At 52.9% G+C, this 13,489-nt stretch overlaps 1 protein-coding gene across 2 annotated transcripts; it reads left to right on the top strand.

Annotated features, from left to right (window-relative positions):
* Positions 1 to 249: 249 nt before the first annotated feature.
* TRIM65 (tripartite motif containing 65) lies at positions 250 to 6,051 on the top strand. Of its 2 annotated transcripts, XM_037809947.1 has the most exons (6): positions 252 to 756; positions 2,389 to 2,484; positions 2,676 to 2,909; positions 2,998 to 3,172; positions 3,316 to 3,381; positions 3,955 to 6,051. In XM_037809947.1, the coding sequence occupies exons 1-6, from the start codon at positions 280 to 282 to the stop codon at positions 4,527 to 4,529; spliced, it is 1,623 nt and encodes a 540-aa protein (XP_037665875.1). In that variant the 5' UTR covers positions 252 to 279; the 3' UTR covers positions 4,530 to 6,051. The 2 variants fall into 2 exon arrangements, with proteins under 2 accessions (XP_037665876.1, XP_037665875.1); XM_037809948.1 differs by lacking the exon at positions 3,316 to 3,381 and having other exon boundaries at positions 250 to 756.
* The last annotated feature ends 7,438 nt before the right edge of the window (positions 6,052 to 13,489 follow it).

The following is a 13,489-nucleotide window of genomic DNA, read 5'->3' as shown; positions in this document are numbered from 1 at the left end:
TTCTCCTGGCGACGGTCCTCAGCCCGGAGGAGGCCAGGGGCGCCGGCTGGGACGGGGGACAGCAGACCCTGGAGAAACCAGAGTGACCCCCCGAGAGGGGCAACCCCAATGCCAGGCCTACTCTCGGGCAGGCCGGGGTGCGGGCGGCACCAGGTTGGGGCTGGCAGAGCAAGGAACCCCGGGCGCTCCCGGCCGACCCCCCGCGGCTGGGTGCCCGCTTCTCCCCGCGGCCGCGGTCCCTTTAAGAGGCCCGGCCCTCCTTCCCGGGCCGCCGCCGCCATGGCCGCGCCGCTGCTGGAGGAGAAGCTGACCTGCTCCATCTGCCTGGAGTGCTACCGGGCCCCGGTGACGCTGCCCTGCGGCCACAGCTTCTGCGAGGCCTGCATCCGGGACTGGGGGGGCCGCTGCGAGACGGCGTGCCCCGAGTGCCGCGAGCCCTTCCCGGCCGGCGCCGAGCTGCGCCGCAACGTGGTGCTCAGCTGCGTGCTGGAGGCGCTGCGCGCGGGGTCGCCCGACCGCCCCGGCCCCCGGCCCCCGCCCGACGGCCCCGGCCCGGAGCCCCGGTCCGCGCCCAACGCCCCCGGCCCGGAGCCCCCGCCCGACGGCGCCGACCCGGCTCCGCGCTGCCCCCGCCACGGGCGGCCGCTCGAGCTCTTCTGCCGCACCGAGGGCCGCTGCGTGTGCAGCGCGTGCACCGTGCGCGAGTGTCGCCACCACGAGCGGGCGCTGCTGGACGTCGAGCGCCGCGCGCGCGAGGTGACTCTGCCCGGGGCCGGTGGGTGAGCGGGTGGGCGCCGCCGGTCGACGCCAGGGCCGGGGAACCCCTCAGAACCGGAGGCCCGGGCGGCCCCGGGACGTTCCTCCCGGAAGCCGGGAGATGACTGTAAGATTCGGGGTGCCGGGAGGCGACTGAGATCCCCCACCCCGCTGGGGCGCACGGGCGGATCCCGGGAGCGGCTCCCTCAAGGTCTGAGTGACTGAATCCCTACGCCGGGGACACCAGGCCCACCGCTCCGTGGCCTCATTCCCACGCCCTAGAAGACTGTGGGATGGAGCAGGTGCTCAGTTAACTCGCCGCGTTCAGTCCATGTTTACTGAGCACCTACTGTATACCTACTGTATATAAATTGGTAAATAAATCAGTTCCTGCTTTTTTAGACATACAGTCCACTTAAGAGGTCAGACAGCGATCAAGTAAAGACATGTCTTGTATTACAAAATGCAATAAGGAAAGCCCAGAGGCTGTGATGGGGACAAAAAGGGGACAGCACTGGGGGCCAGGGGGAGGGAGGGGAGGTGGTTTTCAGGCTGACAGTGAAGGCTGAGGGAGCCCAACCTGGAGGGACCCAGGAAGGACAGGCCACCAGAAGCCACCATCTAGGCCACGGCCCTGGGGTGGGAAATAACTGGGCATGCTGGGTCACCCCAGGCAGAGCCACGAGATTGGGGGGTGGCAGGCAGGAAGAAGGAGAGTGCCCGTGAGGCCGGCAGGGACCGGATCACGGAGGGTGGGGGTAGGGGGTCACAGGCCCCTAAGCAGGGTGCATTAGTCAGATCTAGGCTTTTATGAGGTTCAGCGTTGAGGCTGGTGGGTGGAGAAGGGACCTGAGCAGTGGGGGCCAGATAGCAGGAATGCAGGGGAGGGGAGAGGGGAGACTGAGACCGGCTGGAACCCGGGCGTCCTGGGGGGCAGAGATGGGAAACAGCAAGTGGGATTCACAATCCGCGGTGGAGGGAGTAGAAACAGGACAAACTGCGCTAGGGGGAAGCAGAGGGAAGATGAGGAAGAGGCTGTGTTTCTGTCCCGAGCAAGTGGAGCGCACCACGCTGAGAAGTGAAGGTGGGGAGCAGAGTTTGGGTTTGGACCTGGGGTCGGCTGCACCCGTGGGACAAACAAGGGGAGGCCGGAGGCACCTGAGTCTGGAGTTCCAAGGAGGTCTGAGCCGCAAGTAGAAGTTTGGGAGTCATTGGCACATAGATGATAAAGTCCTGGGGGGTTGGGGCACCCTTAGCAGCAGGCAGACGAGGTTCTACCTGCAGTGAAATCAAACAGCTTGAGTGTTTGGGGTCACTACCCCTTCCCCACAAAGCCACCTGAGCCAGCCTTGTCGTTCCTGTTTATGGATTGGGGGGTGGCAGCCCCGAGAGCCTCAGTGCCCTGTCCCGGACCAGAAGGCAGGGCTTCCCCAAGGCTTCTACCTGGTCCACGTCCCACCCTGTCCCCAGTGGGGAACCTCCCTGGACTTGAGCCCACTCTCCCGGTGATAGCAAGGCTAGAGCCTCACCTGGGGGCACGAAGTCTATAGCTGTTTGTTGACTGACTGGGGCTGGGGGCTCACGACCAATGCTGACCTTCTTTCATTGCTCGTCCCACGGATGGCCCCACAGACCCAGCTGAGAGCCACCCTGGAGGTCAGCCGGCAGCAAGCCACCCTGGCAGAGATCCAGCTGCAGGAGCTACAGCAGCGAAGCAGCCAGATCCAGGTAGGAGAATGTCCACATCCCGCCCACCCCTCCTCACGCCGTGTCCTTCAGGCAGCCTCCAGCTGGGCCCTGGAACACTGGGCAGAACGTGTGAGCCACCTGGCAGGAAGCTGGGTCGCAGGGCTCCTGGCTCCCCACATCCCCGCCCCCAGCCCACCTGCCACACTTAGGCTCCTCCTGTGTCCACCCAGAGCTCAGCCTGCACCTTGGCCTCCGCGGTCTCCGGCAAATTCAGCTGCCTGCTGCAGGCCCTGGAGGTGCTGCAGGCCTTGGCGCTGAGCAACATCGAGGCAGCCGAGGCCCAGGCACTAGCTCAGGCCCGAGATGAGGAACAGCGGCTACGGGGCCACCTGGAGGGCTTGGCTGACCACAGCTGCAGGATTCAGGACCTCCTGGAACAGTTGGATGACCGGACCTTCCTCCAGGTGCCACCTGGGCCTCAGGTGGCAGGTGGGAGGGGCCGGTTTCCCTGCCCCTTGTACTGGGGCTTACTGTGGCTGTCCCTGGGTTCAGGAATCACAGCTCCTGGTGCCCCCAGGGTCTCTTGGGCCACTGACCCTGCCGCAGTGGAATGGAGACCAGCAGCTAGAGGGCCTGAAGGAGACACTGAGCCAGTTGTGTGGCCTTCTCCTGAAAGAGGAGGACCACCCTGGGGTGCCAGCTGAGGATGCTGACTCGGACCCCATGGGTGAGGTGACCCGGCATCTCTCCCTCCCCCACCCCGGGCCCAGCCTTCTTCCTGCTGGGAGTGGGGATGGGGTCAGGGCCCCCCACCCCTACCCCAGTCTCTCCCTTCCCCTTCCACTCCCCTAATCCTACTTTGCCCTGTAGAGGCCCCAGGCCCCCTGGCACCAGCCCCAAGTCCGGTGTGTCCAAGGAGGAGGCAACTCTGGCAGAGTAAGGAGGCTGCGTGCACCAGCGTGTGAGTGTGTTATGCACGCGTGTGTATGTGTGCAGAGTGTGCACTGACATGCCCACATGGACATGTGCACGTGTGTATGGGTGTGTGCAGATGCATGTGTATGTGTGCATTTGGCATATGCTGTGATTGTAACTGCCCAAGACGTCTGTTGCGTGGCCTTTCCTGGGTCTGGTGACACCCCCCAGGATGCCTGTTCCAGGAACACCTCTCTCACATCCACCCCAAAGCAGATGCAACCCACGGAGGGTTAAGGACAGATTTTGGAACATGGATGTGGCATTGCTCACAATCTTTCCACTTAACACCAGGTTACGTTATCTTGCTGAGCCTCAGCTTCCCCATCTGTGACAGGAGGCTAATGAAAGCACCCCCTCGGAGGCTGCACAAGGATCGAATGCAGTCACGACCTCCAGTGCTTGTCGTGTACCCAGTAGACGCTTAGTGCGTGATAAATGGCAGCCGCGGTCACTCTCCTTCCCTCTGCAGACAGGACGGTGGACGTGCCCTGGAACCCTTGCCCACCCACCACCTCTCCCTCTCTCCAACAGATTATCGCAATCTGACCTTCGACCCGGACAGCGCCAACCGCCACCTCTACGTGTCCCGCCAGAACCAGCAGGTAAAGCACCGTTGCAGGCCCCGGGCCCAGGCCAGCCCAGGCAGCTTTGACCTCTGGCAGGTGCAGTGCACCCAGGGCTTCCAGACTGGGCGGCACTACTGGGAGCTGCGCACGTCCAGCCACTCGGTGACGCTGGGCGTCGCCTACCCGGAGCTGACGCGGTGCCGGCTGGGGCCCCACACGGACAACATTGGCCGGGGGCCCTGTTCCTGGGGGCTCTGCATCCAAGAGGACGGCCTCCAGGCCTGGCACAACGGGGAGGCCCAGCGCCTCCCAGGGGTGTCTGGACGACTCCTGGGCATGGACCTGGACATGGTCTCAGGCCGCCTCACCTTCTATAGCCTGGAGCCCCAGCTCCAGGCCCTGCATACCTTCCATGCCATCTTCACTCAGCCCCTCTACCCTGTCTTCTGGCTCCTCGAGGGTAGGACCCTCACCCTGTGCCATCAGCCCGGGGCCAAGTTTCTTCCTGGACCCCAAGAAGAGGCCTCAGTGCTCAGCTGAGGTGGCCCCCATCCCCCCAGGAAGGCACGGGATGGAGCTCTGGACTGGGAACAGGTACACAATCCTTCCACTTGATGCCAGTTAATAACTTACCTCTCTGAGCCTCAGTTTTCTCATCTGTGAAATGAGGCTAATGCAGAATGGTACCTCAGAGGTTGCACCCAGGATTAAATCTGGAATGACATGCGGTGCTCAGTCTGCCACATACCTGGCAGATGTGGGTGCCCAAGAGCTGCCCAGGCCCCTGGGGGGCCTCAATTATAAGAGCTGCTCGTCAGGAAGGCTGGCTCGAAGCCAGGCTGGGCCACTTCGGGAGGACTAGAGTTGAGTATAAACCCCAAGTTCACTTTTCTAACCTCTTTGAAGCAGACAGGGGCTTGGAAGGGAATCAAATGGGAAGCCCCTGCCACAAGCAGAGCCATTCCAGGGACTGTCTGGGCTTCAGAGGCCGGAGCTGAGCCTGTGTGCACCCAGGCACACCCAGGCTGCCAAGAGTGTGGGCACAACCTTTGGGCACACACCCGGAGCATCCAGACAGAATGCCTGTACAGACTCCTCGTTTACCTCCCACCAAGATGACACAGACACATAGTATGTGGGGAGGTGAACCAAGAAAGATTCCTGGAGAAAACAGATCTTTGTACTTTCTTCCAGGCCTCCCCCTTTCTTGTTTTAAACATTTTGATATATTTTTGTCCTGTCTTTATTTTTTCTTTTATTTATACATCCTTGTGATTTTAACCTATAATTTTGTTTTCTGCATTTTTTACTTAGCTTAACATAAGCATTTTTCACATTAGTAAACTTTTTCCCTGAATGATTCCTTTATGTTCTAAATAGGCTTTCTAGTGACTTGACTGTCACAACTTATTTACCCACTGTTGGATGTTCAGATTTTTCTTATTTGGAGCAGTAAAGATGTGGCTGTGACAGATACTTCTGAGCAGGAAATGTTGTACATGTCGATGGCTTGTGCTTAGGCTGAATTGCCCAAAGTGGGATGCCTCTGAGATTCCGAGGGGTAAGGGTTTCCAGCCTAGAATTTCATACCCAGCCAAACTGCCAATCAGGGATGAAGCCTGACTGAAGTCACTTCCAGACACTTCAGCATCTACCCCGGGGAAGCTCCCAGAGGAAGTACTTTAAAAAATAAAAAATGGTGCTGTAAACCACTGACGGGAAAGAAAGGCCTGGGAACCAAGAAACAGGATATTCAATACAAAAGGGAAGTGATAAAATATCTCAAGTCTCCAGAAATATGAGTGCAAACATCCAGGAGATGTTCAAGGATTTCAGGCATGTGGTTTAGAGATGTAAAGGTAAATACTGAAAAAACAAAGAGCTAAAAGAGTTGAGACCAGTTAGCTGCAGGGAACAAGATTCTGGCATAGGTTGGGTCACAGAGCTATTTTTTTGTTATGTTTCCCTAAATTGTTTATTTTTAAGATAATCTAAATTGATTATTTTGATATAAATAAGAATCAAATTGTAAAAAATAAACCAAAAACTTGAAGAATAAGAAGCGCTACTGTGGGACATGGTTGGTATACTCTTTCGGTTTTCGTCATAGACACAAGTCAAGTCAGGACTGGCTTTTTAATTACTTTCATCTGTTGGGCTGTTTTTTGTTAGCTTTGGTTTCTGTTTGTCTTTTTTTTAATGCAATACTGCGGCTAGACAGGGGCACATGGGGTTTAGGATTACTCAAGTTGCACCTTCTGGATTTGAGTTCTGCCTCCTCCCAGGGGCTGTGACAAGATCTGTAATTGCGGGCCTCCCCTTTCCCACACTCTATAACCGAGTCCTTGTAAGGATGAAGTGACATTGCAGGTGGAAACACTTTCCCCTTAAGAGCCTATTTGTTTCCAAAAGAATTAACATATTGGGCAAACAACTTGAAAACTATGACAACAGAGATGAAATCTCAAAATCACAGAAGTCCTGCCTCCAGGCTTTCCTGGAGGAGCAGATCTGGAACAGGGAGGCTTCAGCGCGGGGAGTGGAGGGCCGCCGGGACTCGCCCCCGGGAACCTGCCCACTCGAGAGGCACCCCACCTCCCTCCAGAACCAGGCGGGTCTGTGGGCTCAGCAAACCCAGGCATCCTGGCCGCCAAGTCACAGAGAAGGTGGCCCTGATGCCTGAGCCTCCCAACTGTTCCTGTCTAGACCAAGGACGATCGAGATCAAGTGCTGCTCCTGGTGCAAAGCGAACGGGACTGGTTGCCCTGCCTTCCAGCCGAGCCGGGCACACCCAGGCTGTCTCCCTCTGCCGTTGCCTCTGCCTGGAAAATCTTTTCGGGCTTTAGTCTCAGCCTGTCTGAGTCCCTGAAAGCCCAGCTCAAATGCTCCTTCCTCCAGGGGGGCCTCCCAGATCCCCCCAGCCTTCCCCACAAATGCCCTGGGGAATGGTTGGCACCTCTCTTGCCCAAGGGAGGTGCAGCAAGGAACACAAACAAGAGTCTAAAAAGGTGTTTGAAGGGCAAATCTGGTCATTGACAATGGGAGGTGAGTTCTGGCCAGGTGGGGGATGAGTGGGAGATTCTTCCACAGAACAGGAGTAGAAGCCTGCCCAGACCAGGGCCGGGCCAGAGCAGGGGTTCTCAGCCAGGGAGAGTTTCCCCCCAGGGACATTTGGCAATGTCTGGAGACCAGCTTGGTTGTCAGGACTGGGGGGAGGCTCCTGGCACCTATTGGGTAGAGGCCTCGAATGTCCAGGACAGGCCCCCACAACAAAGGATTGTCTGGGCCCCAAATGTCAATAGTGCCAAGATGGAGAAATCCCGTGCTCCAGGATTTACCTTCCCTAGCCCTGCAAGCGTGAGGTAGGGACTATTCTTATCCTCACCGTATGGTCAAGGAAACGAAGCTCAGAGAGGTTAAGTCAGCATCCCTGGGTCACAGAGCCGGCCAGAGGTAGAGCAGGCAGCAGAGCCCCATATCTCTCTCTCCACGGTGCATTCTCCTGCTTGGTGGCTCATGGGGGTGGGGAGCCAGGGCAGAGACTTTTGTTTTATGGTAAATAAATGTCCAAATGACAATAATGTAATTTCTGTTGCCCCGGGGCAGAGCAGGGGTTCCTCGCGGGCTATAACGAAGATGTTTGGAGCCGGGACTCTTGGTGTCCTCGGGCAGCCAAGTTCACCAGGCCCAACACCAGAGGAGAGACATCAAAAGCCCAGGCAACAAAAGATAAAACTAGATAAATTGGACTTTGTCAAAATTGAAAACTCTTGTGCGTCAAAGGACACCCTAAGAAAGTGACAAGATAGCTCACAGAATGGGAGAATAGTTTTGCAAATCATGTATCTGATAGGGGACTTGTATCTAGAATATATTAAGAATTCGTGCAACGCCCAAATAAAAAGACCACCGGTGCCATGTTGAAGCACTTCCTGAGCTGTGACCCCAGGCAGGACACCTTCCCCCAAGCCGGGGGCTGCAGGTGGAGGGCAGAGCAGGCGCCAGGGCTCTGCTGACAGCACCCTGGGCTCCTGTGGGCTCTGGCCAGACCCGTCTCTGGGGCCCACTGGCTGGGACCACCAGCACCCCTGGTGCCCTCGCGCCCAGACCCGAAATGAGACGGGGCAGGAGGAGTTCGAGGGGCTGTTTGTCCTCCCCCTTCGTTTTTCACACCCAGTCTCCAAAATTCCTATTCAGTGGCCAACTTGGGGTCACGAACATATCACTCTCAAGGTGCCTGGAGAGCCCCTGTGTCCATTCAAGACCTCATCTTTGTTGCACTAATGCACCCCAGCCCCCCACCCCCGACTCTCCCAGTTACAAGGTGGTTCTCCTTTGCAATGCGGCCATTAAAAAGGAGATGAGCAAATCCATCCATCCATTCATACATACATACATACATAACGATAAAAAGACTAATGGCCCAATTAAAAGTAGGCAAAGGAGAATGTTTAATAAGGTTGATTGTAAATGTTTGGAAAGGGATAGAGGTGATGGTAGCACGTTACTGGGAGTGTAATTAAAAGTGCTGAATCGTGGGTGTGATTGTGGCTGAAAGGGGAAGTTTAGGGCCACGTGTGTCACTGGAAGGAAAGCTAGAGGACAAAACGAGGAACTGTGTAACACAATGAACCCTGTGGTGGACAATGAGTGTAGTTACAAGTACAAATACAAGAATGTTCTTCCATGAACTAGAACAAATGTACATCACTATTACAAGGTGTTAATGATGGGGTAGTGTATGGGAAAAATACACCTAATGCAAACCATGGACTATGGCTAAAAGTAATATTTTAATGTTTTTCCATCAACTGTAACAAAGGTTCACACCAATGCTTAGTATCAATGATGGGGGGTAGAGGGGTATGGGTTTGTGTTTTTGTTTTTGTTTGGAGCAATTAAAATGTTCTAAAATTGATTGTGGTGATGAATACACAACTCTGTGATTATATTGAGAGCCATTGATTTGTACACCAATAAATTGTATGGTGTGTGAATAAAACTGTTTTTTAATAAAAAGTGGGCACATGAAAAGATCAGCACATAAAAAGATGCTCAACTTCATTAGCCATCAGGGAAATGCAAATCAAAACCACAACGAGATACCACTGGACACCCAACTAGGATGGCTGTACGTTTAAAAAGTCAGATAATTGCAGGTGTTGGTAAGGATGTGGCGAAATAAGAACCCTCCTTCACTGCCAGTGGGAAAAATGGTGCAACTGCTATGCAAAACAGCTGGCAGTTCCTCAAATGGGTAAACATACAGTTACCATATGACCCAGCAATTCTGCTCCTAGATCTATATCAGGAGAATTGAAAACATGTTCACCCAAAAACGGATCTCCATAGCAGCACTATTCACCATCACCAAAAGTGGAAATAACCCAAGTGTCCATCTGGATAAATGGATAAACAAAACGTGTCTCTCCCAATTGTTCAGCAATTAAAAGAAATGAAGCTCTGATTCACGCTACAACACGGATGGACCTTGAAAACATGATGCTGAGTGAAAGCAGCCAGTCACAAAGGACCACATATTGTACGATTCCATTTATATGAAGCGTCCAGAATGGGCAAATGTAGAAGACAGAAGTGGATCAGTGGTTGTCTAGGTCTTGCAGGATATGAAAGGACTGGAGGGTGACAGCTGAAGGGTACATACAGTGTTTCTTTTGGGGGTGATGAAAATGTTCTCAAATTGATAGTGGTGATGGTTGCACAACCCTGAGAATATACTAAAAACCACTGGATTGTCCACTTTAAATGGGCAAATTGTATAGTATTTATATCTCAATAAAGCTTTTAAAATTTTCAAAAACCAAAACCAGGGCAGAGAGCCAGGGCCCTGCTCACGGAGCCCCCAGGCCCACCTCCTGCTCTGGACAGCGGGCTGTTTCCTCTGCATTTGGACTCTTTACTTTGGTTTGCATTTTAGTTCCTAACTAGTTAAGCGCCTTCTGAAAATTTCCAACCTGGTCTCAGAGGCCTAGGGGGACTTGGCCAGGGAAGCAGGCAGGGCTGCAGGTACGGGGGAGGGAGCAGCACCTGCTGGGGTGTGGAAGGACCAGCAGCCTCGAGTAAAGAGAAGGGTGGCATCACAGGGACACATGGGACCCCTGGTGCCCTTGGCCTGGGGCTTCCCTCAAAGTTTTCCTTTGCTGGTGCAACAACTCCCCTAGCTGAGGGTGACCCCTGACCCTTCCCGTGGCAGATCCTTTGGGGTCTCTGTTGGCCACAGAATCCTGATGGGATCAGCCCTTGTCCTTGTCCTGGAGCGATGCTTCCCGCTGCCCACCTCTTCAGTCCCTCCGTCTGCCCAGGACCTAGTCCTGTCTCGGAGAAGCCAAGGATGGGTGGACGCTGGTGCTGTATCTCCTCATTTCCCTCCACCCACCAGACCCACCAGCTGTGGGCCCACTGCCTCATCCTGCAGTGGTCCTGCCAGCCTCCCCACCCCCATTCTCCAGCCCTCTGCCCATCCAGACCCAACATGGTGTTTGAGCAAACAGCAGGTGCTAACGGCTCACTGCGTGCTGGGCACTGGGTCACGCGCTCCCTAGGGGTAGGAGATGGGCAAGACATGGGCCCTGCCCACCAGGAGCTCACCCGGGCTGGGGGTGGAGGGTTGGAGGTGTGGTGGGGGAGAGCAGACCCTTCATTTCCTGTCAGGGCCAAGGTGGAAGCCCATACTTAGAAGATGCAAAAGGGCCAGGCCCCTGCCCCTTCCTCCCCAAGATCTCCTCCAGGGCCAGCTAACACACCCGGTCAGCCTGAGATGCTGTTTTCCACAACTGGGCAGCAGAGGAAAGAGTGTGGGCTCAGAGGCGGGCACACCCAGCCCTGCGTGGCTGTGGGCAAGTCACGTGGCTTTTCGGAGCTTCCTTGAAGCAGCGTGAGATTCAATGAGGCTGGGTTTGCGGGGGCCTGGGGGAGGCATTTACTACATCTTAGCTTTCTGCCCTCCTCCCAGGGAAGACATCAGGGGCTCTGCACAGCAACTTTCTAAATTAGCCATTCTTAATCTGGGGTCTTGGGGGAAAAAGCCCCATCTTAATTTTCACAGCCTTCTAACTGACATCTAGCAATTCTTTCTAGCAGTATTCGCAGCATACCTATGACTTTGTCATCAATAGAACTTACGGATGCTTTCATAGCACATTATGAGGTTCCAGAAATTTGATATATAATTGATATTCATCACAATTTTAATATAGTATTAGACATCCATCAGATCTTATTTATGGTGTTAAAGAACCACATGTATTACTTTATCATAAATTTATTTTCTTAATATTTTGTAACTGCCTACCAATGTAATTGGTTTCCTTTGGAGTGCTATGCATTTTATGTCGTGCATTAAAAAGCTTTACTTTGGAAAGGGACCCAGACTGCTTAAGGGGTCCCTGGTTGATGAAAATGAGGCTCATCCTCTAGATTGACCCCAGCCTCCCCTGCAACCCCCCTGTGCCAGTCTGAATGTATTATGTCCCCAAACGCCATTATCTTTGATGTAATCTTGTGTGGGCAGACCTATCAGTGTTAATTAGATTGAAATTCTTTGAGTGTTTTCATGGAAATGCACCCCACCCAACTGTGGGTGATGACTCTGATTGGATAATTTCCATGGAGTTGTTGGCCCTCCCATTGGGTGAGTCTGAATTAAATTACTGGTGCACTATATAAGATCAGACAGAAGGAGTGAGCTTGCTACAGCCAAGAGGGACACTTTGAAGAAAGCACAGGAGCTGCAAATGAGAGACAGTTTGAAGACGGCCGTTCAAAGCAGACTCTCGCTCCTGAGAAGCTGAGAGAGGACAAATATCCCAAGCGCAACTAAGAGTGATATTTTTGAGGAACTGCAGCCTAGAGAGGAACATCCTGGGAGAAAGCCATTTTGAAACCAGAACTTTGGAGCAGACACCAGCCACGTGCCTTCTCAGCTAACAGAGGTTTTCTGGACACCATTGGCCATCCTCCAGTAACATATTGATTGCTGATATGTTACCTTGGACATTTTACGGCCTTAAAGCTATAACTGTGTAACCAAATAAACCACGTTTTATAAAAGCCAATCCATCTCTGGTGTTTTGCATTCTGGCAGCATTAGCAAACTAGAACACCCCCAAACTTCCTTTTCTTTCCTACACTTGGGGTTCTCATCTGCAGGAGGTCCATGGGCCTGGGGGTGGGGAGAATTGCCTTGATTGTTCTATATTTTTAAAATAAACTTTTAATTTTAGAGAAGTTTTAATCTACAGGAAAGTTGGGAAGAAAGTACAGAGTTACCACATACCCCACACCCATCTCCCCTTTTGTGATCATCTTATATTACTGTATTACATTTGTCAAGATTAAAGAACCAATCTTGATAACTATGTTATATTTGTCAAAATTAAGAACCAATAGTGATGCATTCTTATTAACTAAAATCCATTCTCATTAACTAGTCTTCTGTTGTACAGCTCTAATGAATATTTTTTTCTAATGAATTTTTCATTTCAGTTATTGTACTGTTTAGATCCAGAATTTCTGTTTAAAACTGTTGATTAAAAAAAAAAAAAAAGTCTATTCAAAGTACTTTCCCATCCAGGATCCCACCTTATATTTGGTCATCAGGTCTGTGCAGGCCCCTCTTGGCTGCCACAGTTTCTCAGACCCTCCCTGCTTTTGATGACCTTGACAGTTTGACACTTTGTAGACTATCCCTCAATTTGGATTTGTCTGATGTTCCTCTCAGGGGCAATGGAAGGAAAACCACAGAGGCAAAGAGCCATTCTCATTATGTCACACAGATAAAAGAAAACCTCTTCATGTACAGTAGGATCTCACAGCTTTATTGAGCATTTGTGGGCAGGCAGCGTCCCTCTCAGAAACGGGAAGGGAGCTCCCCCGAGAGGGTGGAAAGGGGACGCTCCCACGGGGTGGACGCAGAAGCCAGTGGGGAGACGCTCTGACCAGCTGGCATGAAGTTGCCATTTTGCAAAGGGGGGTTACAAAGTGGGGTGCAGATGTACACTGATTAGGACAGAAGGCTTGTCCACAGGACCCAAACTAGTTTTTTTTTGTTGTTGTTGTTGTTGTTTTTTGAAATCAGTGACCTGGCAGACCATGTTCTGTTTTCTCAGAAAACCCCTGCAGGTCAGGTGTTTTTGTCTTCTGGAAAAGTCCTTCTCGGAAAGGGGTCTTCTTTGGCAACGCCCAATGCAGTGAGCCATTTTATTTTACTTAATATCAAGAGATCTTACTATCAACATGACATCACAGTTGATACTGACCTTGAGCACCTGGCTGAGGTACCCTTTGACCTCCAAGCTGTACTCTCTGGAAAGAAGTCACCATGTGCAGCCCACCCTTAAGGAGTGGGAAATTAAGCTCCCGCTGAGAGTATCTATATAAATTATTTGGAATTCTGAAGAAATGGGTCTCATTGCCCCCATTTATTTATTTAGACAATCACTAATTTGTACCAGTGTGTGGATTCACGGATATTTACTTTA

This window comes from Choloepus didactylus, chromosome 18, assembly GCF_015220235.1.
Source record: "Choloepus didactylus isolate mChoDid1 chromosome 18, mChoDid1.pri, whole genome shotgun sequence".
Lineage (NCBI taxonomy): Eukaryota > Metazoa > Chordata > Mammalia > Pilosa > Megalonychidae > Choloepus > Choloepus didactylus.
Note: the sequence above shows the minus strand (reverse complement) of the source record. Positions and strands in the feature narration are given on the sequence as shown.

Coding starts and splice junctions, on each gene's coding strand:
- TRIM65 (XM_037809947.1), top strand. CDS start 280: ATGGCCGCGCCGCTGCTGGAGGAGAAGCTGACCTGCTCCATCTGCCTG. Junction 757..2,388: donor TCGAGCGCCGCGCGCGCGAG/GTGACTCTGCCC, acceptor ATGGCCCCACAG/ACCCAGCTGAGAGCCACCCT. Junction 2,910..2,997: donor ATGACCGGACCTTCCTCCAG/GTGCCACCTGGG, acceptor CCCTGGGTTCAG/GAATCACAGCTCCTGGTGCC.